Genomic DNA, 24,712 nt, shown 5'->3' on the forward strand with positions numbered 1-24,712 from the left:
AGTAAGAACACCATACTAAACTCTTGTGTTGTCCTTTGTAGGAGGAGAGACTTCAGCATGCAAACCTTCATCTGTTCGGCTTGCACCGTCATTTTCATTCCATGCTGCTGGCCTTCAGATGGCTGGACAGATGTCCCATTCTCATCAGCAGTACAGCGATCGTCGGCAGCAGAACATAAATGACCAACAAGTTTCTGCCTTATCCTATGCTGACCAGATTCAACAGCCTCTTACCAACCAGGTAAGGGATATTTAGAAAATCAGTTTTTACACTGAGAGTTGTGCTTAATACTCTTACCTTTGAATGCATTTTCCTTAGTCCCAAGCTCCAGACCTATGTTTGCACTTTATAGATGAGTCTGGAATTGTGCCTGGGAGAGGAAGAGTTGTGGGGGAAGGATTAAGTAGCCTTCCTTCTGCATGCACCTTCTCTTCTTCAAGTCTCCCCCTCCTAATGCTGCTTTTCCACTGCAAAGTGGTAGGACTGCAATTAGAAACAAAAGTTGGATGGTACCATGTAGTTCAAACATGAGTAGAAAATCCCTGTTGAAATCTCACTTCAGCTATTATCTCGCTGGGGTTCTGTGCAAGTTATAATTAATTCTGATTGCTTAATCACTGCTGTAAGCCATGCTTGGAACTCTGTTTCAATTCCTGGTTCAGCATGCACCCTGACTAGTCTTAACCATGATTTATGTCACTGACACAGTTATAGTTAAGGCAAATGGTTGCAGTTTACACTCCAAAAGAGGGGCAGGAAAGAATGTGAGCTTGGAGCTTACTTCTGATTGTGTAAGTACAGTCACAAAATATGAAGCAGTACATCTGCCTGAAAGCTCAACCCCCCCCCCCCCAATATAGGGGAAATTATCCTAATATTATTTGAGAGGCTTTGAATATACAAGAACTACATAAATTATTTTATATATCAGACTCTTCTGTTTTCCCCCACAGTCTTTAATCCATTATGATTATTGTTGTAGGAGTTGGAATAATATTTTTATATTATAGCTAATAATGGCGTCTTATTACTTAATCCAGTGAAGGCAGCCTCCAAGATTTAATGACACCTATGGCTTTACTGTGCTGCCACCTTTGTGGTTCAACTCTGCATACTACAAAGTGTTCATTGTATCAGCCTTCTTGACTAGGGTACTTGAAGTATTGTTAAAGCAGCTTGCTTATAAGTACAATTAAAGATTCTTCCTTCGGTGTCAAGGCTCTGTCAAACAACTTGTAATATTTTGAAAATATAATTGCATGGTTTATTGGAGAAAGTGGATCTAGTAGAAAATCAATCAGTTAACAGTTGGTGTAATGTTGAAGACTACACTAGGGGTTTACTTACAAATGTGCATTTAGGATCATACCCCAATTGTATGCTTATTGCAATTGTTTGTAATTGACTTCAGCCAGTTTGTTTCCAAATTATCAATCACTTTTATGTATTTTCATCTGCTTTGCTTTCCTGTGTTTCTGAAGAAGCTGTAGAGAACAGATCTTCTAGTCTCATGATGATACCTCAAATGTGATTTGCAATTGGAAAACTTTGATTCTAAGGTGGCTTGGTGAGCAAGTCTCTGAAAGTTTGTCCCTTGAGTTCTTTGGTTAGTGAGTATGCTTTTAGTCACAAGATTTATTGGAAGTCAGTAGAAAGGTTCTTGTATGAACATTAGGCGCCATCTGCTGGCCGAATAAATCCACATCCCCCCCAACACAAGTTCAAGTTCACTACTGGTGCCATTAACTATAATTATTCCCCTTGGGAAAGAGGCAGAAAACAAAACAAAACCCTTATCTTAGGGACTTGCTTAAAGTCACTAAATATTTCCTAATTTCTATCAATTTACTGTAATGTTAGGTTTTTAAAAGCCTGGAGATCCACTTTCAATAGCTGGGTAGCATTCTTCCAAAAAAAACTTTTGTGATTATTTGGTTTGACCAAGTTTACCTTTAGCACCACTTAGGAGCTGACGGTGTCTGTGTGCATGCTACAAAGCTCTATGTTATCTCCTTGGTTGTTTAATATCTATTTAAGGTCTGTTAATGAAATCATACACAGTACACAGAGTAGTTTGTAATCAATATGTTGACGACACCCAGCTATATATTGCTCTGAATAAGCTACTGACTGCTGCTGTCTCTGCCCTGGTCCAGTGTCTGAATGCAGTGGTCAAGTGGCTGAGGGAGGACAGACTGAAGCTGAATCAAAATAAGATGGGGGTGATGCTGTCTGAAAGGGCCACTCACTGCATTAAACAGGATTGTTCTTCCTATCATCAATGGTGCACAGCTTTCTTTCATTGGGATTCTTGTTGGCTCCTGGTCTGCTGTTGGCTTTCTATCTGCATATGTCTGATCTGATGCAGTGATCTATGCCAGTCCAGCACCTTAAGGCTAGATTGCTGTATCATGCTGTACATGGGGCTTCCCTTGAAGACCATCCAGAAGCTGAAGTAGTTGCAAAATTCAGAAGCTTATCTGTTATCTGTGGCTATCAGTGGGACCATGCCACACCTATTCTGAGGTCCTTTCACTGACTGTCAGTTTCTGGAGCTCTTCATTACATGGCTCCCAAATAATTGAAGAACTGCCTCTCTCTGCATATTCCCATGCAGCAGCTTTGCTTTTCCTACCAAGGTCTATTATCAGTTTCTCTGATGTCTAAGGCATATTCTGCCATGATCCAGGCTTGGGCTTTTTCTGTGGCTGCCCCATATCTCTGGCACAGCCTCACCGAATAAGTCAGGGGTACTCCTCCTTTCGTCGCTTCCCAGCAAGGATGCAGCTGTTCTGCAGAACTTTGGGAGCCTGGATAAAGGGCTTGTTGACTGGGCCTGTTGTTTGTAGATTTGTTTTTAATGTGTTGTTTTAATGTTTGTTTTTGTTACGGGATTTTACTGTATTGAGATTAGGCCTCTTTGTCTCCTTTTGAATTTTCATCTTTCATCTTCCCCTTCCCATAATCCTTTGCACATATACTTCTGTGATCTGCAAGAATGCTATACATTGGTGTTGCCCTTTGGTTAAGTTATTCCAGACATTCCAGAGCCTAGCCTGTACTATCCCTAAAGTCGAAACATCCAAGAGACACTCCTTGATGGTGACCTGATGGGCCTAACTTCCTTTGAGATAGTGCAAGGGGTTCGGCCAGAATTTTCATGTGACGTGCGTGCTCCCCCCCCCCCCCCGTCACATCCTCTTGGAATGCCTGGATACTGTATATTTTTGATTGACATTTGATCTCTCTCTCATATATAAACTAACAGATCTGTTTACTTTGGGCTGCATAACAAAGTCGCAAGTGCATTGGTTGTGCTTAGTATGCAGACAGAATATATTCCTTATTAATCTTTTTTTACTATACAGTATTGTTTTTTCTTAGGTTGTAACTGCTATGCATGTTTCTTTTTAATGTGTTGTAAATATAATAAATGGTTTTCGATTGTTCAGTTCTCCCAGGCATTCCAGGACCGCCTTGGGTCCTGGAATGCCTGGGAGAAAGGCTGACATATAAATCTCTTAAAGAAAGAAACCTTAGTGTGTAATATACATCGTGGGGGGGGGACTTGGTCTCTCCCCCAGGAAAAAAGAAGAAATGGGGGGAGGAATTACAGTATATTCAATACTTACTATTCTGTTGAACTCTCCTAAACTTCTACTGATGTAACAACATAAAATACATTGTTTATTTATGGAAATTAGAAATTTAAATGTCTTCATTTTTTATAAGAAAAGTTGCAAGTATATGTTACTTGAAAAAGAGTTGCAAACTGCTGCAATACGTTCTGCTATAGCGCATGTATCTTCATTTCTGACATCTGAGAGGCAGGAAAAAATAAAAGCTGATGTCAGAAAAATGTGGACCGAAATACTCTCATATGTTCACAATAGGTAGGACTGTTAGCATATTTGAATATGGGCAGCATAATTCTGAGGGCCGCCAACACAAAAGCAGGACCACTGATCTGTTTCTTATGGACATTCTGCACAGGGAAATAACAATGCATGCCTCTCTGCAAGATGCAGAGCACATAGCAAGCGTGCTGGAGCAACCCCAGCAAAATCCACTAAGCAGCCATAAAGTAGCAGCCAATGACACTCCTGTGAATTGCTCACACCTGTGCAGCCATTCACCACGCCAATTTGGCCACTGCCCCTTGAAGCCACCCCCATCCCCCCATGGATAGCCAGCAGACAGGGAGGGAAGACCCAACAACAGCACAACGCCAACAGAGGCGTGTGATTCAAGCAGCCACACCCCCTAGCCCCATAGGAGAAGGCCTCCTGTGCGGCAGACAAGGACACCCAGCCCTTCTTTGACAAGGGCTTAACCGAATGCAGAAGAGCTGCCCACATACAGCCACCAGTGTTCCGAGCCACACGCATCATAGCTGTGAAAATAAAGAAAGACAAGACGGGCTAGGCACGAACCCATAGCTCCCAAACCCAAGACCATCATCCTAACTACTATGCTAAGAGGGTAGGTTCAAAGGAGTCATGCCAGCAGGCATTACGCACTCCACCACAGCCCTGACACCAGCCAGGCATAGACAAGCATGGCTCAGTGGAAAGATATTGGGATAGCATGGCCAGGGCTCCTGGTTTGATCCCCTAATGAGGAAAGGCAAGAAAAAGCCTTGGAGCGCTGAGGTTTTTGCCCCCACAGATGGAAAAAGGGGCAACAGGACACCCCAGTCAATGGGCTGCCCTGGAGACCCATCATTTTGATAGGGATGTTGCTCCACAACTTTTCTATGGTGCACCTATGGCAACAGCTCCATTGGATTCACCCTGGGTCCCCTGCCCTGCATAGGCAAGCAGCCAGCAGAGTTTGCGAGTGGGAAGGGGGCAGGGACTGATATGTAAGGTCAGCCTTCTGAATCAGAGCCCATTCTCTTGGATGTGTGAAGGGGCAGCTGTAAGGGGAAGTCACAGATGGGGGAAAGAAGGTAGGACAGAGGGTGTTGAGCTATTCTTATCCCCTCACAGAGTTGTGTAACACCCCAAACTTTATTGAACAGCAAATCATAAAGAGAACTGGGTTGCCAAATTGAACAGCAAATCATAAATGAACTGGGTTGCTAAATTCCTCTGTCCAGTATGGCACCTGTGCCTTTGCATGCTGCCATGGGGGAATAGGCTGAGCTATCCCTAGCACAGCATATAAGCGTGTGAAGTAGACGTGCTGGCTAGAAAGCTGCCCAAGGCAGGAAGCTCCAGGAACTGGGCTGGAATTGAAGACTGAGGCAAGTGACAGGAACTGCACCAGTCATGCTCACAAGACTTCCTGTTGAATCACCACCTGCACAGATGCTAAACAGAAACATTTACCACGATTGCAAACAGCACAGATGGCGTGGCAGCTACAGCCATGCCTATAGGTTGCTAGCAGGCTCTGCAATTCCACCCCATGGGGGGGGGCTCCATTTGCCATAGAATGCCCCTGAGTTGGATGCTGTAGCCATCTGACTTATATTTACTGATCCCATGAGGAAGTGCTCTGCAACTGCTCCATCCACTGCTGTTGCATAGAGCCCCAATCCTGCAAGGCTGCTTGGCCAGCTGATCCACAGCACACAGTGGGGTAGATGCTAGGTACCCCAAATCACCTGGGAGAGGGGCACCCTGGAAAAGAAGTGTGCTAACAGCTCAGTATGGGGCTGCCAGCATCCCTGCCTCCCCCATCATAGGCAGTGTGTTTCCCTGGGAGTATGCCCCATTGCACGACACAAGGCATAGTGCTGGGTGGAGGTTTTGGAAATAGGTTACCTGTTACAGTTCTGAAATGAGACCCATTAGTCACACAACATGGATTTTGTCTCCCCCTTGAGTATTGATGCTAAGTGCTATCTTAGTGGGACAAAGTGCCCTCTCTGTGCCTCTCCCACCACCAGTTGCAATGCTGTGTACTCTTTGAAAGAGGAAATATTCCAAAGGAAGGTTTTTGCATTGTTTCCCCAAATGTCTTAATTTTTTCATTGGAAAAATTGCAAAAGACACACACACACACACACACACACACACACACACACAGAGAGAGAGAGAGAGAGAGAGAGAGAGAGAGAGAGAGAGAGACTTTCTCCGTTCCTGGGTGGCTGCCATGGTAATTTTATTTTGTCTTCTCTGCCTCCTGGTAGTCACCCATTGTGCTGGGATGAGAGTGCAGAGGCTGCAGGGAAGCATGGGGGTTGTTGGAGAAGATGAGCTTTTATTTTGATCCCTAGCATGGGGCTTGCAGTTCAGGATGGCTTGCAGCTCAGGAAGGCTTTCAGCTTACCGGTTTTCCAGTCCGTTCAGCAGTCGCTGTCTTAAGGTGGGAACAACCTGCCAACCACAAGCTTTAGCAGGCATTGGCCATACCCTCTTTCCTAGAACCTTAGGCCTGCATCACATTGGGGAATTGTGCTTAGAGGAGCCACAGGAAACATGCCAAAGATCTACATGTGGATCCAAAGCTACTGAAAAGCGTATCTCTGGTATAGGTCTTGTGAGGCTACATAGGTGTCACTAATGTGTAACTTACAGGGTTTTGCCATTCTTGTTATCCTTTGAGCCAGCATGGTGTAGTGGTTCGGAGCGGTGGCTTTTAATCTGGAGAACCAGGTTTGATTCCCCACTCCTCCACATGAAGCCAGCTGGGTGACCTTGAGCTAGTCACAGTTGTCTGAACTCTCTCAGCCCCACCTACCTCACAAAGTGTCTGTTGTGGGGAGAGGAAGGGAAGGAGATTGTAAGCCAGTTTGATTGTCCTTAAAAAGGGTAGAGAAAGTTGGCATATAAAAACAAACTCCTCTTCTTATTAGCCAAGCCAAAGTAAAAGATTGGTCTGATGCTGAATTTGCACTGCTAAAGGAATTAATTTTTATTGTTTTTGAGCTCTAACATGCTTATAAATGTGAGTAGTAAATTTAAAAAAAACTGATTGAAAGGAGGGAAATTACATGAGGCCTGTTTAAAATAATGCCTGATGTTGCCTTTTTTCCACAGAGGCGGATGCCCCAAACGTTCCGTGATCCAGCAACTGCTCCTTTGAGAAAACTGTCTGTGGATTTGATCAAAACATACAAACATATTAATGAGGTAAAGTCTTCATCCATTTGTTTATTAGCACATAAAGGATTTTGCATTGTTCTTTATTTTTCTTGAAAGTTTTTCTGATGCCCTAAAATTTAATTGGAAACTGACTTCGCATATTTAATTTGAATTATCTCTCTAACCCTACAGCAGATAAATTCAGTTTTATAATGTAAATTCAGTAGTATTTTATGTCCATTGCTTTTCCTTCGCAAACCGTTTCCCCCCCTCTGTGTGTGTGGTCTTCAAGTTGGTGAAAGAAAAATGTTGTAACACAAATATTGATGGGAGAATAAGTAAGCATATCAGTCTACTTTGCAGTTGTTTCAAATTGGCTTTAAAGGTAAAGGTCCCCTGTGCAAGCATGGGTCATTCCTGACCCATGGGGTGACGTCACATCCCGACGTTTGTTAGGCAGACTTTGTTTACAGGGAGGTTTGCCAGTGCCTTCCCCAGTTGTCTCCCCTTTACCCTCAGCAAGCTGGAAGGCTGAGTCAACCTTGAGCTGGCTAATTGAAACCGACTTCCGTCGGGATCGAACTCAGGTCGTGAGCAGAGCTTGGACTGCAGTACTGCAGCTTACCATGGGGTTCCTTCAAATTGGCTTTACACTGTAATTATGTTTTTTAGGTTTACTATGCAAAAAAGAAGCGGAGACACCAACAGGGTCAAGGAGATGATTCTAGTCACAAAAAGGAGCGAAAAGTTTACAACGATGGATATGATGATGATAACTATGACTACATTGTGAAAAATGGGGAAAAGTGGATGGATCGTTATGAAATTGACTCTTTAATAGGCAAAGGTTCATTTGGACAGGTAATGAATTTCAGCCTGAAAAATCATCATTATTTATATGCAATACAAAGAAGCAATGCATTGGGTTGATTGTTCAGAGTGTACCTCTCAGTTTCTTTTCTTTTCTGTAAATATTATTTTTGTGTATTTAGATCTTAACATATGAATATGAGGAAATGTTTTTATTAGTATGCTTTTTTATTATACAGGTTGTAAAAGCGTATGATCGTGTGGAACAGGAGTGGGTAGCTATTAAAATTATAAAGAACAAGAAGGCTTTCCTAAATCAAGCCCAGATTGAAGTGCGACTTCTTGAGCTTATGAACAAACATGACACAGAAATGAAATATTATATAGGTATTAAAATTATTTTTCTTTCAACTCAGTGTTGAATATGGAGAATTTGCTTGGCGGGAATTACATTTTTTAATAAGTGTTGCTTATTTATCATAATGTTTAGGAATTGTATTATTCTCTTTTTAAGAACAATAGTTGGGTTCAGTTCTTCAGTTATGAAGAAACCACTTTAATGGTGTTAATATGAACTTTGTGTCTAAGCCAGGAACAATTATTAAGAAGATCTAACGTCATTTTCCCCACAATTTTCTGGACTTTGTTTGCCTTATGTATTTGACCAAGAGTTTTTTTCTTGCTGTATTTGGAATTACAGTCTGTAAATAGAAAATCTGTAAAATAGAGGATTGTATCAGCCTTATTTAGAATACCATCTGAGTTAATTGCAGGTAAACTGTGGATGAAATTCAAGTTTTGCCAACTCTTAGAGTGATCTTACTCCATCAGTGGCAACTTTGACAGCTTTGTAATCTCCAGCTGTTTAGCAAATTGTCCATGTTCAGAGGCAGTAAACCTCTGAAACCCAGTACTAGGAGGCAACACCAGGGGAGTGCCTAGGTATCTATGTCCAGTTTGTTGGTCCTCCTAGGCAACTGGTTGGCCACTGTGTGAAACAACATGTTGAACTAAATGGTCTGATCAAGCAGAGCTCTTCTTACGTTCTTAAGTCCATGTGTGATGCTTGCTTATTCTAATAAAATTTCCATGTGAGAGATAGCTTGGTATGTTGATGCTTACATTAAAGGTATATTTCCTTGTTAGCGATCTTGCCTTGTCACTTTAAGTATGTTATCACTTAAAGCAGAGCAGCTAATGAAAGGTGGGCACCTCTGCGGCTCTATTGACGTCAACATTATTTTATTCTCAATTTAGTTTAAGCAGCTCATTGCTACTGTAGAGGTAATAAATAGTGACTGTACAGTTTAGCTTGATTTGCAATGTCTCTTCAAAGACTGCTGGTATATCGGCTTTATGAATGCCATATTAGTGCAGAGTTTTGTTTTGTTTTTTTGTTTTGTTTCTACTGTTCAACCGTCTGAACTTTCTGTGTGCTTCTGTGCTAGTATCACTTTTGAAAAAGTTGTACATATATATATATTTGGAGGCTAGTGATGCTTGGCTTTATGCGACTTCTATGATTCTTTATCTATAAAGAAATAAAGTTATTTATATCTTTATATTTATCTATAAAGAAATAAAGTTTGGCTTTATTTAAATTCAGAATTAGAAACACTGCAGTTTTAAGAGTCTAATTGGCTGGCAGCTGAATTTATTCTCTAGGCAGAACCAATAGGGACAACGTTGCTAGTTTATCTGGAAGCTAGATAGTGTGCTTCTTGGTAAAATCTTCCACTGAGCTTTCTCGGCAATATAATTAATTAATTAACATTATTTATAGTCCACCTTTCTCACTGGGACTCAAACCGGATTAAACCGAGTGAGCCATCAGAGAGTGTTGAAACTTCTTAACTTATCATATGTAATATACCCCCACTAATGGTAAGGCTTCAAAGCAGGGCCAGTATTTGTAAGACAAAGATAAAATTATTTTTAAATTCCAATAACTGCTTTTTTAAAAAGTAATTTATTTTAGGCCACCTTGTCTTTTGATCTGGCATTTAAAAAATAAAGAAAGGGAGCTTATAAGGAAAGGTCTCTTCCATACAACAGCTCAGAAATGCACCAAAGGCCAAAGTCCTGGGGCCAGCCTGAGCACTGAAACCGAACCATGAGGTTGCCATGTATACAGCAGACCCCAGGCATCACTTCTCTGTGTCCAGTTTGAACTTGTAATATGGCCCCCTCCCCACATGCAGTCTTATTCAGTCTTTCGATTTATGGAAGCGAAGTCCTTCTTTTATTACTAAAACAACACAGGCTATCTCATGTGAATGGTGCCTGGCCGTCTGCTCCTCTCCTGTTTGTGCTCTGGATGAAGGACAGGGCTCAGCACCATACATGGAGATCTTCAGGGTCCACAAGTCAAGGCAAACCCTTCAGACTGCGCCAAAAAAGTTCTACTACCCCACTGTCTCCTCTTACTCACTCCACACTGGAGGCCAGGGGAATGACAGAGAGGTTTCCAGCACAGCCTGGCTATCTTGGCCAGCCAGCAGGAGAAATTTGCCAGAAACTGGCTGAAGGTCCAGGAATCCTAGAATCATATAGTTGGAAGGGTAACCCTCCCAATTTAATATAATCTGCATATTTCGTAAGCATCCCCTCTATTCCTTCATCCAAATCATTTATAAAGATGTTGAACAACACAGGTCCCAGGAGAGATCCCTGAGGCACTCCACTTGTCAACCTCTCCAAGAGGATGAGGAACCATTAACAAGCACTCTTGGGGTTCGATCTGTCAACAAGTTACAGATCCACCTAACAGTAATAGGATTCAACCCGCTTATTACCAACATCAACAAGAATATTATAGGAAACCTTAACAAAAGACTTCCTGAAATCAAGATGAACTATGTCCACAGCATTCCCCTGATCCAGCAAGGTAGTAACTTTCTCCAAAAAGGAGATAAGGTTAGTCTGACATGACATATTCCTGAGAAACCCATTCTGGCTCTTTGTAAATATGGTCATCCTTTCTAAATGCTCAAGGACTGGCTGTTTGATTATTTGTTGTAAAACTTTTCCAGGTATAGACGTCAAGCTGGCGGGTCGGTAGTTACCCGCATCCTCCTTTTTCCTCTTCATAAAAGATGGGGACAATATTTTCCCGCCTCCAATCTTCTGGCACTTTACCAGTTCTCCACAAATTCTCAAAAATAATGGACAGAGGCTTAAAAATTACATCCAAAAGTTCTTTTAGTACCCTTGGATAAAGTTCATCTGGCCCTGAGGACTTAGTTTCATTTAAAGAAACTTGGTGTTTATGTACTACTCTTATGCTGATCCTAGACTGCTACTCCCTTCCCTCATCGTGTGTTCTGTTTTTGCTATGTTGAGCACTGCTTCCCTCACAAGAGAAGACTGAGGAAAAGTAGGAATTGAGCAGTGCCACCCTCTCTTCATCACCTGTTACAATTTCACTTTCCTGTCCCTGCAATGGGCTTACCATGTCCTTGTTCTTTTTGTTACTTTGAACTCAACAAAGTTGTGTTTAACATCTCTTGCCAGCCTAAGCTCATACTGAGCTTTAGCTTCTCTGTCACCCTCCACTGATGGAGATCTATGTGCGGAGGCTGCCCTGGTACTTCCTCCCAGCCTTACATGAGGTTTTGCCTGGAGAACCCACATAGTACTTAAGTAATTGCCCACCTCAACTCTGTGAACCAATACCTACTGGTAATAGAATTGATATTAGAGTACTTATTAACTATAGCACTGAAGTGAAATACTGTTAAGCCCAATCCCTTCCCCCTCACATTCATATACACAGAGAGTATAAGTTATAGGTTTTTGAAGATAAAATTGATGACCTAGACTTGGAACAGTTTATCAGAGGAATCTCTTGCTTTCTCTCATACTCTTGCTTTCTCTTATTCTTCCTCCAAGGAGCTTGCAGTAGCATGCTGGTGTTTTCTGTTTCATTTCACAGCAGCCATATGAAATAGATTTGGTTGAGAAACAATGATTAGCTGAAACTTAAGTTAATGGCTGAAGAGGGATTTGAATTTGAGTCTTCCTGGTACAGTGCTGTGTCCCCTACCCCATGCTGGCTTCTGTGATTCTGAGGAGTTCCAGATTCAGATATGCCCAAATGGCCCCATACAATATACACCGTTTAATTTCTCAGCAATTCAGCTTAACAGAAGAAGAATCAGAATTCCTAATTACAAATTTACTCCTGTCCCCCATGTGGTTAATGCCTTACACTGCACTTCTGATCATCTATGAGGAATGAGGGGAATGAAAAGAAAAATGGTTTCTCTGGATATTTGCAGGGGAAACAGAAGGGAATGCATTCCGCTGCTCCTTCCCCAAATTCTCCATGATGGAAAAGGAGGTTTGCCTGCAAACTTGCATAATCTCTCATTTGTTTTTTCACTCATTTTTGTTTTTTCCAGCAGGAGGCAGCAGTAGTAGTCAGGGAGTGCTGCCACTTTCTGTAAAAGCCCAACTTCCAGAAATATAAGTATCCTCTCTCCCACAGAAATATGGGGGGCAGAAGAAGGTGGTTTCTCTCCCTTCCCATTAGGCTTTTATAGATGGTAGTAGCAACAGTGAAGTAATGCTTGTGCCTTTTGCAAATTCCCAATGCTGTGGGCAGCCCTCCCCATTTCCTAGAGTCTCCTGCACATGCCACAGGACCAAAGAAAATGGAATGTCTTGACCACTACAAATAGTGGATTGGGTAGTAGGCCAAACCCAAATGTATGGATACCTGGTTACTGGAAATACATTTCAAAGATATTTTGTTCTTCAAAGGGCCCATAAAGAGATATGGATAAAAGTGGAAGGTCACTGTATCTTGAGATTTCCAAGCTTTATCATCTGAAATTCCAAGTAGAAAAGGCACTATTGGTGACTTTCACAGGAGTCTTATAGAAATCCTTTTTAAAAAATCGCTCATAATATTAATTTTCAGAGAACAGCAAAGCTAAATGATCTCAAACTATGCAGAAGACCACATGTAGAGATGGGCTCCAGGAGGTTCAGCAATCCTCCTGGAGTTCGTAAACAAAATTGTCCAGTGTTAGAAGTAGGTAAACAACCAGCCTGAAGAGCAGCTTGCAGACCAGTACCACTGTTTAAATCTGGATGTGAAAATGCTTGCATCTCTTATGTCAAGTAGATACCAGTGAAACCTCAGTCCTGTGAGGTTATTGCAGACTGACACCTTACGCAGATAATGCTTAATGTAATTATTTTGCGGTAGTAGAACATATCCTTACGCTGATCACATAGATTTACAGAAAATATTAATCCATTTGTAATGCATCTTCCATAAAAAATTGATTGTAAATGCCCTATATAGAGTGCTCCAGCCCACATGTACAAATGCTGTTATAACTTTACATTCTCCAAAGGGAAACATAAAGTGCCCTGTTTCTATATTATCTCTATTGCTTGATTGAACCACTAGGAATATGGAATAGTTTAGTGTAATGCAAATAATGGTGCTCAGCATAACAAATGTGTCCTGCTTTTGGCAATTAATGAAGAACTGCTTCGCTTTGACACCATGCCATGTTTCACTAAATGTACTTCCCTGAAAATATATGTATTTTTTAAAGTGAAGAGAAGAAAAATAATCCTTTTATTACTGATTACGTTAACATGGGATACCAAGTGCAGTGGATGCCAGCTACCTTACTGATATTCTTCATTTTCCACTCATAAATTTAATTCCTGTTTGCAGTTAGGGGTCTTTAAACAATTGCAATAGTTGGCTTCACTGAGGGTGTAAAAGTAATGGAACACAATAAATGTAAACAATATTAAATAATTGAAAGAAGATAAATAATTCATATCTCCAGCTGCAACTTTTTCAAGCTGCTGGGGAACTGAGACAATTAACTATTTTTCAATAGCACATGAATGACTAGTGCAAATGGCATGTATCTGTTACATATATGGTATTAAGGAGCTCACAGGCAAAGCTAGGCAGCATGTTTTGCAACTAGAGTTATTAGAGGAGGGCTGGGAAATATTTGGAAGAATGTGGGCCCAATTGCTGCCTATGTGTGCTACCACTGGGGAAATTGAACTACAATGTGACAATATTTTTAATATTCCTGACAGACCAAATAAATGATACAAAAAGCTAATTTAGCATATTCTTGTGGCAGTAAAGTGGATGATTGCTAAAAACTGGACATTACAGCAACTGCCAAATGTGCAAGAAGGGGCAAAAAGAGACATTTTCCAACAGCGTAGGCTCCTTCCATAGGAGAGATGATTTTCTGGCATGTTGACCACATGACATCATTTGTATATTTTTGGGGCCAGAGTAAATAGCAGCTAGGCTTTTCCTATTGTAAACAAAAATGAGGCAATTTAAACGTTTTCTTTAGTATCCATTTACTGTGCAATGCTTTTGTAAAATTTGGAAAAATAAATGGAATCTTCAAACTTGTGAAACTACTCCTATGGCTTTCCTGAGCCCTAGAATGAGTTACAAGTGCTTTGCCATGAGATAAAAGATGTTGCCTGAAAGCAAATGCAAAGCCATTCAGTTTGCATTGGACAGGTAGGTCCAAAGCAGCGTTGGGCTTTCCGTTAGTTGCCTTTAAATGTTTAGAATATTCTAGACACCCAAATAGAGGCAAAACTGCCCTACGGATGGCAGCCCTCCAGTTTTTAAAAGTTGCTTTATTAGTTGTATTGATTTAACCTAATCAGTTGTCCACATCACAGCAGAATATGTAGACTGAAATTTGTTAGGTACATACTAGAGACCTGTGAAATGAGGGGAGGGGATTCCACCCTGCACATTGCTCCCTGTTTCTTAATAGCCTCTCCCCTCCCTTTCATTTACCCCACCCCACTTACGACTTTCTCAGCTGCTTTTTTCTAAGCTACAGTCAGGCAAGAGTTGCCTAGGTCCAGGACTAGGAAGCCCCATAGTGCTGACTGATCTTGCAAGCTTTCATGAGATCTAGTTAGCGATTGTTTGGGGGAAATTATTATTATTTTACCTTTCGTATTTTTCTGTAAACGCAGAAGGGTCTCCAATATCTGTAGAAGAAAAATCCCCTTTATGTACACAACCTAATGTTATGGATTTTGGGTCTAATTCTGAACATGGACTAATATGGAGATACATGATTTAGAAATTATTTATAGTGTTGTCACATAGGGAGAATTGTTAGAGGAGAACCTGTTCAGTTATGTTCTATTCTTGGGAAGGTCCCATTGGTTGTTCTGTTTCTTTAAATCTTATTACAACCTACCGTATCTCACAAAAAATCAAGATACGCATTAGTGAAAAGCAGCTTTCTGTTGTTTTCTTTAATCACACTGGTACTATGGTTTTGCTTTCCCAATTGATGTAAAGCAGGTTACTGTGGTCAAACTGGCATCTGGATAAAATTTGTATAATAAGAAAACAAGTGAAGATATGCATGCTTAAAATGGATCACTTAAGTTTCTTTCAAGTTTGGCTGGATTTTTGGAGCGTTTTGGGGAACCTTGGTTCTCCACAAACTTGATATGTACAATAGGGTGGATAATATGCCAGCCGTATCTGTCATTTACATGGGATGGCAACTGAGAGCAAGAGGGTGTGTTCTCTTCCTACCCACTGGATACACCAGTCAAGCCTCCAAGACATCTGTATCTGTATATAACATTTCAGAAGTCATGTATGTGTAAAATCCAACCAGTTAGGCCTATATTGTGCAATGAGTCATTGAACTCAATCATTTAGGCCTATGTGTTTTGAATTTTACATACAGATGCTATACCCACACACCGATATCTGGTGTTGTCAAAGGTAGGATGTGTGCACCTGGTAGGTGGAGAGGAGGAAGGTGTATTCTCACTCCCACTTCCAACTATAGGTAGGGAGTTCAGTGTATCATTCGATCCGGCCTACTAATACTGTTCCCTGTCAACAGTGCCATTGAATAACATATATTCACTTTGAAACACAGTGCAAGAGACCAAATAATTAGTTGAATGCATACTTTTTTTTGTAAATGATTTAGTTTGAAAACCCGTAGCATATTAATAAAATTCTGTAAACTATGCTAAGTATTTATTAACTGTTCTAAAATACTTTAATTTTTTTTAGTGCATTTGAAGCGGCATTTTATGTTCCGAAACCATCTCTGTTTAGTTTTTGAAATGCTCTCCTACAACCTTTATGACCTGTTGCGGAACACAAATTTCAGAGGAGTTTCACTTAATCTGACGCGAAAATTTGCACAACAGATGTGCACTGCACTGCTTTTTCTTGCAACTCCTGAACTTAGCATCATTCACTGTGACCTAAAACCTGAGAATATTCTCCTTTGTAATCCCAAACGAAGCGCTATCAAGATAGTTGATTTTGGCAGTTCTTGCCAACTTGGACAGAGGGTGAGTATTCAGTAACCATTGACATTAATCCTGAGAAATTTGAAGAGTGATATAAATTTCAGTGTATTTCTGTAAATCCATTCTTGAATTTAAAATGTGTATGGAAAACAGATTTAAACCAGTCCTTCCCAAAAGCAAAAGGGCTCTCAGAGTTGTATTTTGAAAGCCTGGCTTAAAAATATGGAATGCGTATTCATTTGGATCTGGAATTCTATGAGAATGAGTTATGACAGCTTATAATAAAGTAGGTGCCGTAATTTTAACACCAAACAGGTTCATAATACACTAGCAGAATGGTAGTAATTTTATTGAAACAAAATAGCTTGTAATTTTTGTTCAAATAGCACATTGATAACATTTTTAGTGTGTTTTTACATATCTTTTCTGTTGTAAACCACTGAGAATCTGCACCAGAAATGTGCTTCAAGTCAGCTAATATCTTTGTTTTTAAAATGCAGATATATCAGTATATCCAGAGTCGTTTTTATCGATCACCAGAGGTGCTATTGGGAATGCCTTATGATCTTGCAATTGATATGTGGTCCCTTGGTTGTATCTTAGTAGAAATGCACACTGGAGAACCCCTATTCAGTGGAGCAAATGAGGTATGTAAAGCTACAAAAAGCAGTAATCTGATTAAATGTATTGTTAAAGTAGCGTTGTTAAAGTAAAGGTTGGCATCATTTGGGATTGGCAACAAAAGGTTGTGCAAACTAGCCCTTCATTTACATTTGTAAGAAAGAAATTTTGTGTTCCAGACAGGGGCTTTCCCATATTTTCATTTTCCTCTCTTGTAAGTTCCAGTTTCTTTGGGTTTTTTTTTTTCCTGTTCTGCCTGTGTTTTACTCCCTCTAGTGGCCGATCAAATTTAAACTGCAGGTGATATCCAATCGACCACTAGAGAGAACAAACACATGCAGAATAGGAACACACACCCCAACAAGAAACAGGAACTTACAAGCAAGGAAAATGAGAATGTGGAAGAGTCTCAGTTTAACTAAATTCAACACCATATACATAGCCTGATTTCAGTGGGGATGATGAGATACCTGCTATTCTGTCCATTATGTTTCCGCCTCTTTCAATTACTGGTTCAATATTCATGACTCCAATAGAGCAGAACCTTAGGAGTAGATGGGAGGATTGGTTCAGTCTTGGAGGACATTAAGGGGAAAACTGTTGAGGGGAAAAGGATCCTATGATACAGGATTTGTTACAGTCACCAATCCAAGGAACTGCAAAATATAATCTAACTAGATTTTGCAGTCAATTAGCCTCCCTAATGAGATCAGGGCCCTGCGGGTCCTTCAGGAGTTCCGCAGGGCCTGCAAGACGGAGTTATTCCGCCGGACTTATGGTTGAGGCCAGCGACGGTTCTCAATATAATTACTGGCCTCCCTAGTCCTTTCCCCGCTGCTGAGCACCACCCCTTCAAGACCACCTTAGGGTGTGGTTAGATTAATTTATACAAATTTCTGTCTCTGGAATTTTGGCGCCATTGAGGGGCATTACTGGGCTATTTTAAATTATCTTAAACTATTTTAATGGGTTATTGTTTTATTGTGTTTTTAGACTGTGTAAACCGCTCTGAGCCCGACCTTCGGGTTGGGGAGAGCAGGGTAGAAATGTAATTAATAACAACAACAACAACTCCTCTAGATTTTAGTTCATGCTTTGTTGTCTAGTACTTAAGCTTGATGGGCTTTTTTGCCCCATTCAGACATTTTGTGTTTTCATATAAACAGGTGGATCAAATGAATAAAATAGTAGAAGTTTTGGGTGTAACACCTGCACACATTCTTGACCAAGCACCAAAAGCAAGAAAGTTCTTTGAGAAGTTGCCAGATGGCACTTGGAACTTAAAGAAGACCAAAGATGGAAAAAGGGTAAATTTATCTTGAACTTCAAACCTAAACTTATTTGTTTGTAACTCCCATTCATTTAAATGACCATCCTTTCCAGCAAAGGGTACACAGCCACACATATAGATATTGCTGTATTCATTTTAAGTACACAGTCTTACCTTCAGCAAGATGTATAGCATTTTTTAAAACATTGTCAACAATGTTTTGAGAACTGATCATTTTTACAGCTTTTTCTTTTGTTTTTTGCTGAATTGAGGTGTGATGAACTACTGTATGTTTTCATTAAATTTATGGAACTTCTAATTTCCCAATAGGAGTACAAACCACCTGGAACTCGTAAACTTCATAATATACTTGGAGTTGAAACAGGAGGACCAGGGGGGCGTCGTGCTGGGGAATCGGGTCATACTGTAGCTGACTACTTGAAGTTCAAAGACCTCATTTTAAGGATGCTTGACTATGATCCGAAAACCCGAATTCAACCTTACTATGCCCTGCAACATAGTTTCTTTAAGAAAACAGCAGATGAAGGTACAAACACAAGCAACAGTGTATCTACGAGCCCTGCTATGGAGCAGTCACAATCTTCAGGAACCACCTCTAGCACATCTTCAAGCTCAGGTATTCTGATCATCACCTTTTTATTTTAGAAACCTACTAAAAATATTTTATTGATTGAATTAATTTAAAAGAATGTATATCTGTAATCTCAAAACTGCCTTTAAAAACAGGCTGCCAATTAGCTTCTTAGTTTTCTTTTCCTTCTCTTAATTTAGTCTTGCTTTCCTTTCCTAGGAAAACCTCCTAATGATAATTTTTATACTTTATTTTAATGTATTTCTTTTTAAAATAACCAAAGGTGGCTCTTCTGGGACAAGCAACAGTGGAAGAGCACGGTCAGATCCTACACATCAGCATCGACATAGTGGTGGACACTTTACTGCTGCTGTGCAAGCTATGGATTGTGAAACACACAGTCCACAGGTAAGACTCTTGAAAGAAGTCTCTGTTATTAAGAATTAAAAGGTAAAGGTAGTCCCCTGTGCAAGCACCGAGTCATTACTAACCCATGATACTCCCTGTGCATGGGCATGATGCTCTAAAGCATAGATAACCCCACTGGTGGCCTGGAGGTAACATCTGGCCTACAGACTGATTTTGTTTGTTCCCAAGAATCCCCCTCCCAAACAATGCACTGGGTGTTATATGTGGATTGTTCCCTTACTTGCTTTACTCCAATATTAAAGAAACCACTTCTTAATCGTCATGACTTCTGTGCAGTCCCACATGGAACTTCACAGGCACAGGCCAGCTGCAGAGAGTAGATTTGCAACGCTTCTGGAAAATTCAGCTCTGTGGAGCACTCTCCCTCCCTTCCATTGTGTGCCAAGTCACAGACTCTTCCCACCTAAACGGTCACATGATGGGGGGGGAAGAGCACTCCTTCCTCAGTTCTCTTTCTGCTGCCATAGAGAGAGAACATATCTGGAGCTTCTAGGACTTCTGAGATACTGTATGGGCGAGTGTGAAAATGACACTATTTAATAAATGTCAGCAGTGTGGCACCAAAATGGCTTAGAATGAGGAGAGCACACCAACTGTTTAATTTGCCTGGGAGAGGGTCACAACACCATGGATGCCGTGTATGTGGGTTATTCATCCCAAAGGCCAGACAGGAGAGGGCTTCCAGTTAAAGGTGGCCCTAAGGGAGAAATCCTTGGAATTCCTGAGAAATCAGAAGAGGCACGTAAAAGAGCCTGTACTCCTTCAGTGGCTTTGGTGCCTGCTGTATCTTCAAAATCTCTCTCAGACCCGACAGTATTGGTGCAGAGAGCAGCGTCAAAGTCTCCTATCAAAAAGGCTAAGGAAAAAAAGTTTACTAAGGCTCAGGCTCTAAAATGGCCTCAGGCAAGATGCTTGCCCTCGCCTCATGGTGCCTCACCTCAACACTATTCACCATCTCAATTGCTTCAGCATCGACAGTCAGTCTTGTCTTGATGCTGTCCACAAGACTCTCTTACAGGTTGAAGCCCACATTTGCCTCAACATCAGCAACAATCTTCACCTCGACGTTGGATACAATCACCACCTTGATGTCGATATCCTCTTTTACCTTGTCACTGAAGCCCATCGCCACCCCAGCACCATAGCCTACTGCCTCAACGTGGAATGGCTTTACTGGATATTGAAGGATCCTAGGCACTAAGGCCCAGACCATATCTCTCTCCATGGGGACACCAGTTTCTCCATCATCAGATGACAATGTCATGGAGGTCTCTCCAGTCTCCTCAACCAATCCTGGTCATCATTCTTTCAGACAGCCTGTGTATCAGTCAGTCCCAGAAACCTTGCGGGACACACAGTGGTACCCTCAAGGTCTGTGGGTATTTTATCCCCAAATGTTCATGCAACAGTGGGAGCCAATTTCCACCTTGGCAGCCACCGACTTCCACATGGTCTAAAGCATCAAAACAGCCTTCGATAGGTCAGCAACCTCCAAGACTTTCCTCCGATATCTCACCGTCTGAGCCATAAGGGCATAATAGATGTAGCATCCAACATTTGGGTCAGACCTGCCTTTGGGTTAGACTCATCCACCAAAAATAAAATAAAATAGAAAAGATAAAAGAGGAAGGGTGCAGATTCTTGTTCCAGCACCCCCTGGCCAATACCTTGGTTACTGAGGTCTTGCCATCTAGACATAGGTCAGGTGCACATTCCTCCCCCTTAGCTAAGGAGGAAAGGAAGCTGGACACACTACAGACGAAGTTATATTCCTCAGGAGCATTGGATCTTAGAATCTCAAATTTTACTGTGATTATGAGGAGATATCAAATGTTCCTCTGGGATCGTATGTATAGACTCTCTTTTGGAAGACTAAAAGACCCAAGGAAAGGTTCTATATGCTGAAGAACGTGGACTAGGTAAACAGCAGCTAACTGCATCACATGACATGGCAGACAGTTGCAGCAGAGCAATGGCATCAGGTGTTTTCTTTAGGAAGCACTCTTGGCTCTTCCTATGTATACAAGAGCAAAGGTCAAAATCTGCCCTTTGAGAGCAAGAACCTCTTTAATGACCAGACAGCTTCAGTGTTAGACAGAATTCAAAAGAGTAAGTTGATAGCAAAATCACTGGTTATCTCTCCGCAGGCCTCTGGCTCTTTTAAGCAAAGGCATTTCCCCAGGCACAGCCCCCAATACCACTATAATAGGCTGTACAGATATGAAACCCCTCAATATCACACCAGGGCCAGTATCATTCCTGTTTTCCCTCGCAGCAGCAGGATAAATGTCTCCAATCTAAACATAGAGATAGGAAAGGAACACAGTCACCCATAGAACTAAGGGCAGATCGCTTGCATGAGTACAGGTTGAGCCCAGGTTTGGCAGTAGATTATATTTTTCCTCGCCTGGTGGCAGTTAATTACTCAGGACACCTGGGTAATTATTATAATATAATATGGTTATTTCTTGGAATTCCAAGTTATTCCTGGCTCTCACACCTGCATCATCAAATTGTAATACACCACCTCAGATAGAACACAAGGTCTATGAGTTGCTTCTTAACCGTGCAGTTCAAGAAGTCACCCCATCAGATAATGATAGGGGTTTTTATTCTAGATACTTTCTGATTTACAAAAAAGGATGGGTAAGAAGCCAGTCTTCGACCTCAGCGAACAAGCACTTGAAGGTTACAAAATTTAGAATTCTTTCGTTAACTGATGTGCTTCTGTTACTATTAGAAGAAATGTGGTTCGCAGTCCTTGACCCTAAGGATGCCTACTTCCAAATTGAAATACATGAGAGCTGTAGGAGATTCATCAAATTTACTTGTAGTAACTGTCACTATGAATATAATAATGTTATATTCGATTCTACCCCACCCTTTCCCAGCATAAGCAGAGCTCAGAGTAGCAACAGTGTAAAACTGCAAGGATGCTTTATTTTCCCATGATGGATGATTGGCCTTTGGTAGGGAATTCATACAACTCTTTGGCAGATCAACTCTCCCTGGAAATCCAGACCTTGGAAGGCCTAGGGTTTATAATTAATCATCAAAAAACCACAATTGGAACCTATCCAGACTATAGAATTTATTGGGGCACAACAGGATGTATCTGCCAGTGCAAAGAGCACGGGTATGAATCCCTGTCTGTCTCTCAGAGCTCAGAGTGTCAGCTTTCTGGCTCCACCCTGCAGATTAACCCCTTGTCCATCACAAGTTGTAGGAGATTCGTCAGATTTACTTGTAGTAACTGTCACTATGAATATAATAATAATAATGTTATATTAGATTCTATCCCACCCTTTCCTGGCATAAGCAGAGCTCAGAATAGCTAACAACAATGTAAAATTGCAAGGTTGCTTCATTTTCCCATGATGGATGATTGGCCTTTTGTAGGGAATTTATACAACTCCTTGGCAACTCAACTCTCCCTGGAAATCCAGACCTTGGAACCTATTCAGACTATAGAATTTATTGGGGCACAATCAGACTCCATCTCCAACAGGGCATATCTGCCAGTGCAAAGAGTACGGGCTATTCAGATTCTTAAATGCCATTTTTCCCTAAAAAGGTTTCAAAAGGCTATCCACATTCAAAAGCTCTTAGTACTCATGTGTTTCAACCACAAGGCTTCACATGAGAGCCCTTCAGAATTGGTTTATATTTCCTTTTTCCTTCCAAGCTCCCATGACCCACAGGTCTTGAGCAGTTAATAGGGAGGTTTCTTTAATTTTTTTCTATTTCTTTAAGGAAAATATGGTGGAGAGATACTTGGCCATTGCCAAAGTTATACTTGGATCTCTATCCACCAGCAAAAAGGGGACTATTTTATCATCTGTTACAGTGGCAGGTAATTTCATAAAAATAGAAGTGATCCATTTATCACGTTGGAGTTTGAAGTGGGGACACTCCAGCATCATGTGAGAAAGCGTATCAATTTTCTTCATATTACATGAGCAGAGTCTTTCAGGGTAGGGTAAATTTCCAAATCTTCCATTTAGCACTGCTGAAGGCGCGGTGTTCAAACGAGCAAGCCTAAAGGCTCTTTGAAAACCCAGGACTGTTAAATTACTGGAATATGGTGGAATTCACAGAGGAAGAAGGATACCTAAGAATTGAGTAGAGCATACTCTTCGAGCACGCATTGTAGAGCTGGAATAATCCAATTTTTTTATATAGCTCTTAATAACTGATATAGATTTCCTTTTCTCCATGCTTAATTAAATATCCTTAGATAGTGATAAATGTTTAATCAATTTCTTTCATCTATCGGGAGTTGAACTGGTCTTTGTTTAATTCGTAAATAAGGCCATCCTTCTCATTTGAAAAAATAATCTTGAAACAGGAAATTTAGTCTCAGCATAACGTTCATTTTTACCACTGCTACTCGGCCCATCCAAGAAATTTGCAGTCTACTCCATCTTTGAAGATCGTCTTCTATTTTTTCCCATACTTCTTTACAATTTAAATCGAAAAGCATGTCTGTTCCAGTAGGTATTTTTACACCCACTCGTTCTCTCAGGCGCGCCGGCTCCGCAGCCTGGCTGCCGGCGCGAGCGGGTGCGAGAGCAGGGGCTCCGAACCAACTTTGGAGAGCTGCACTCAACGGGCCAAAGAGCCGCATGCGGCTCGGGAGCCGCAGTTTGCAGACCCCTGCAAGAAATGAAGTCTTTTTATTCTATATTCTCCTCTCCCCTTCCTTTTTTTCCTTTCTATACCCTGGAAATTTTTAATAAAATATAAAAAAGGGAAAAAAGAAAATATAATCTTAATACAATGTTTAAATACTTGTAGCCATTCTTTGGCTTCAATGGAGCCTTGGTTTAGTTCTAGCCTTATGCTTACTCCAGCTATGCATCTTGGGCCCCTGGTAATACACCGCAGAAATTGACACAGTGGAAGATCAATGCTTTCATTGACCTCAAGAATCCAAACTGAAGCACCATATAAAAGTTGTGGAGTGATTTTCATATTAAACACTTGCAGTTCCCCTGCGATAAATTTTCCTCATTTATAAAAGAAAAAATGTTCAATTGCTGCCACCGAAGGTTTAATTTTCTTAGTTATAAATTTAAAATCCCAATTGGGTATCGTCAGTTCTGCAGGTCATAGGAGTGAATTTCTTGGCTTTTGAAAATACCATCACTTTGGATTTTGAATAGTTGATCCTGAGTTCTTCTGTTTCATAATATTTTGAGAACAGGCATAATAGTCTTTTCAGGCCTACCTGAGTGTGAGACAAGAGAATAGCATCATCTGCATATAAAAGTCAAGGTAGGGCTTTTGACGCTAGATGTTGGGGGTGGAATTCTGCTGAGGAGAGATTTTGAACCTTTAGCATCTTGTGATTTGTCTTACCTGTCTTACAAGACTGCTTTTCTCATAACAATCGCCTCGGCTCACAGAGTAAGAGACCTGTGTGTTCTCAGCCATGATCCCACATTCACCAAGTTTCATGCAAATAAGGTTGTCCTATGCCCTAGTTTGGATTTTCTCCCCAAAGTACTGTCCAAATTCCCTGTCTCCCAGGACATAACCCTGCCTGTTTTTCCCCCCAATGCCTCAAGTCAGGTGCTGAACAAACATTACACTCCTTAGATGTTAGAAGGGCATTATTGTTTTATTTACAACAT

At 41.0% G+C, this 24,712-nt stretch overlaps 1 protein-coding gene across 2 annotated transcripts in view; it reads left to right on the forward strand.

The window, feature by feature from the left end:
• The window catches only part of DYRK1A (dual specificity tyrosine phosphorylation regulated kinase 1A), a 113,552-nt gene that overhangs the window by 85,100 nt on the left and 3,740 nt on the right, over positions 1-24,712 (forward strand). For both annotated transcript variants that reach the window (XM_056858034.1, XM_056858035.1), the window contains exons 2-10: positions 42-241; positions 6,991-7,083; positions 7,708-7,896; positions 8,085-8,232; positions 15,920-16,206; positions 16,665-16,811; positions 17,952-18,092; positions 18,386-18,692; positions 18,931-19,055. In XM_056858034.1, the coding sequence (XP_056714012.1) occupies positions 42-241; positions 6,991-7,083; positions 7,708-7,896; positions 8,085-8,232; positions 15,920-16,206; positions 16,665-16,811; positions 17,952-18,092; positions 18,386-18,692; positions 18,931-19,055 (1,637 nt within the window). The remainder of the gene's footprint in view (positions 1-41; positions 242-6,990; positions 7,084-7,707; positions 7,897-8,084; positions 8,233-15,919; positions 16,207-16,664; positions 16,812-17,951; positions 18,093-18,385; positions 18,693-18,930; positions 19,056-24,712) is intronic.

This window comes from Euleptes europaea, chromosome 12, assembly GCF_029931775.1.
Source record: "Euleptes europaea isolate rEulEur1 chromosome 12, rEulEur1.hap1, whole genome shotgun sequence".
Taxonomy (NCBI): Eukaryota; Metazoa; Chordata; class Lepidosauria; order Squamata; family Sphaerodactylidae; genus Euleptes; species Euleptes europaea.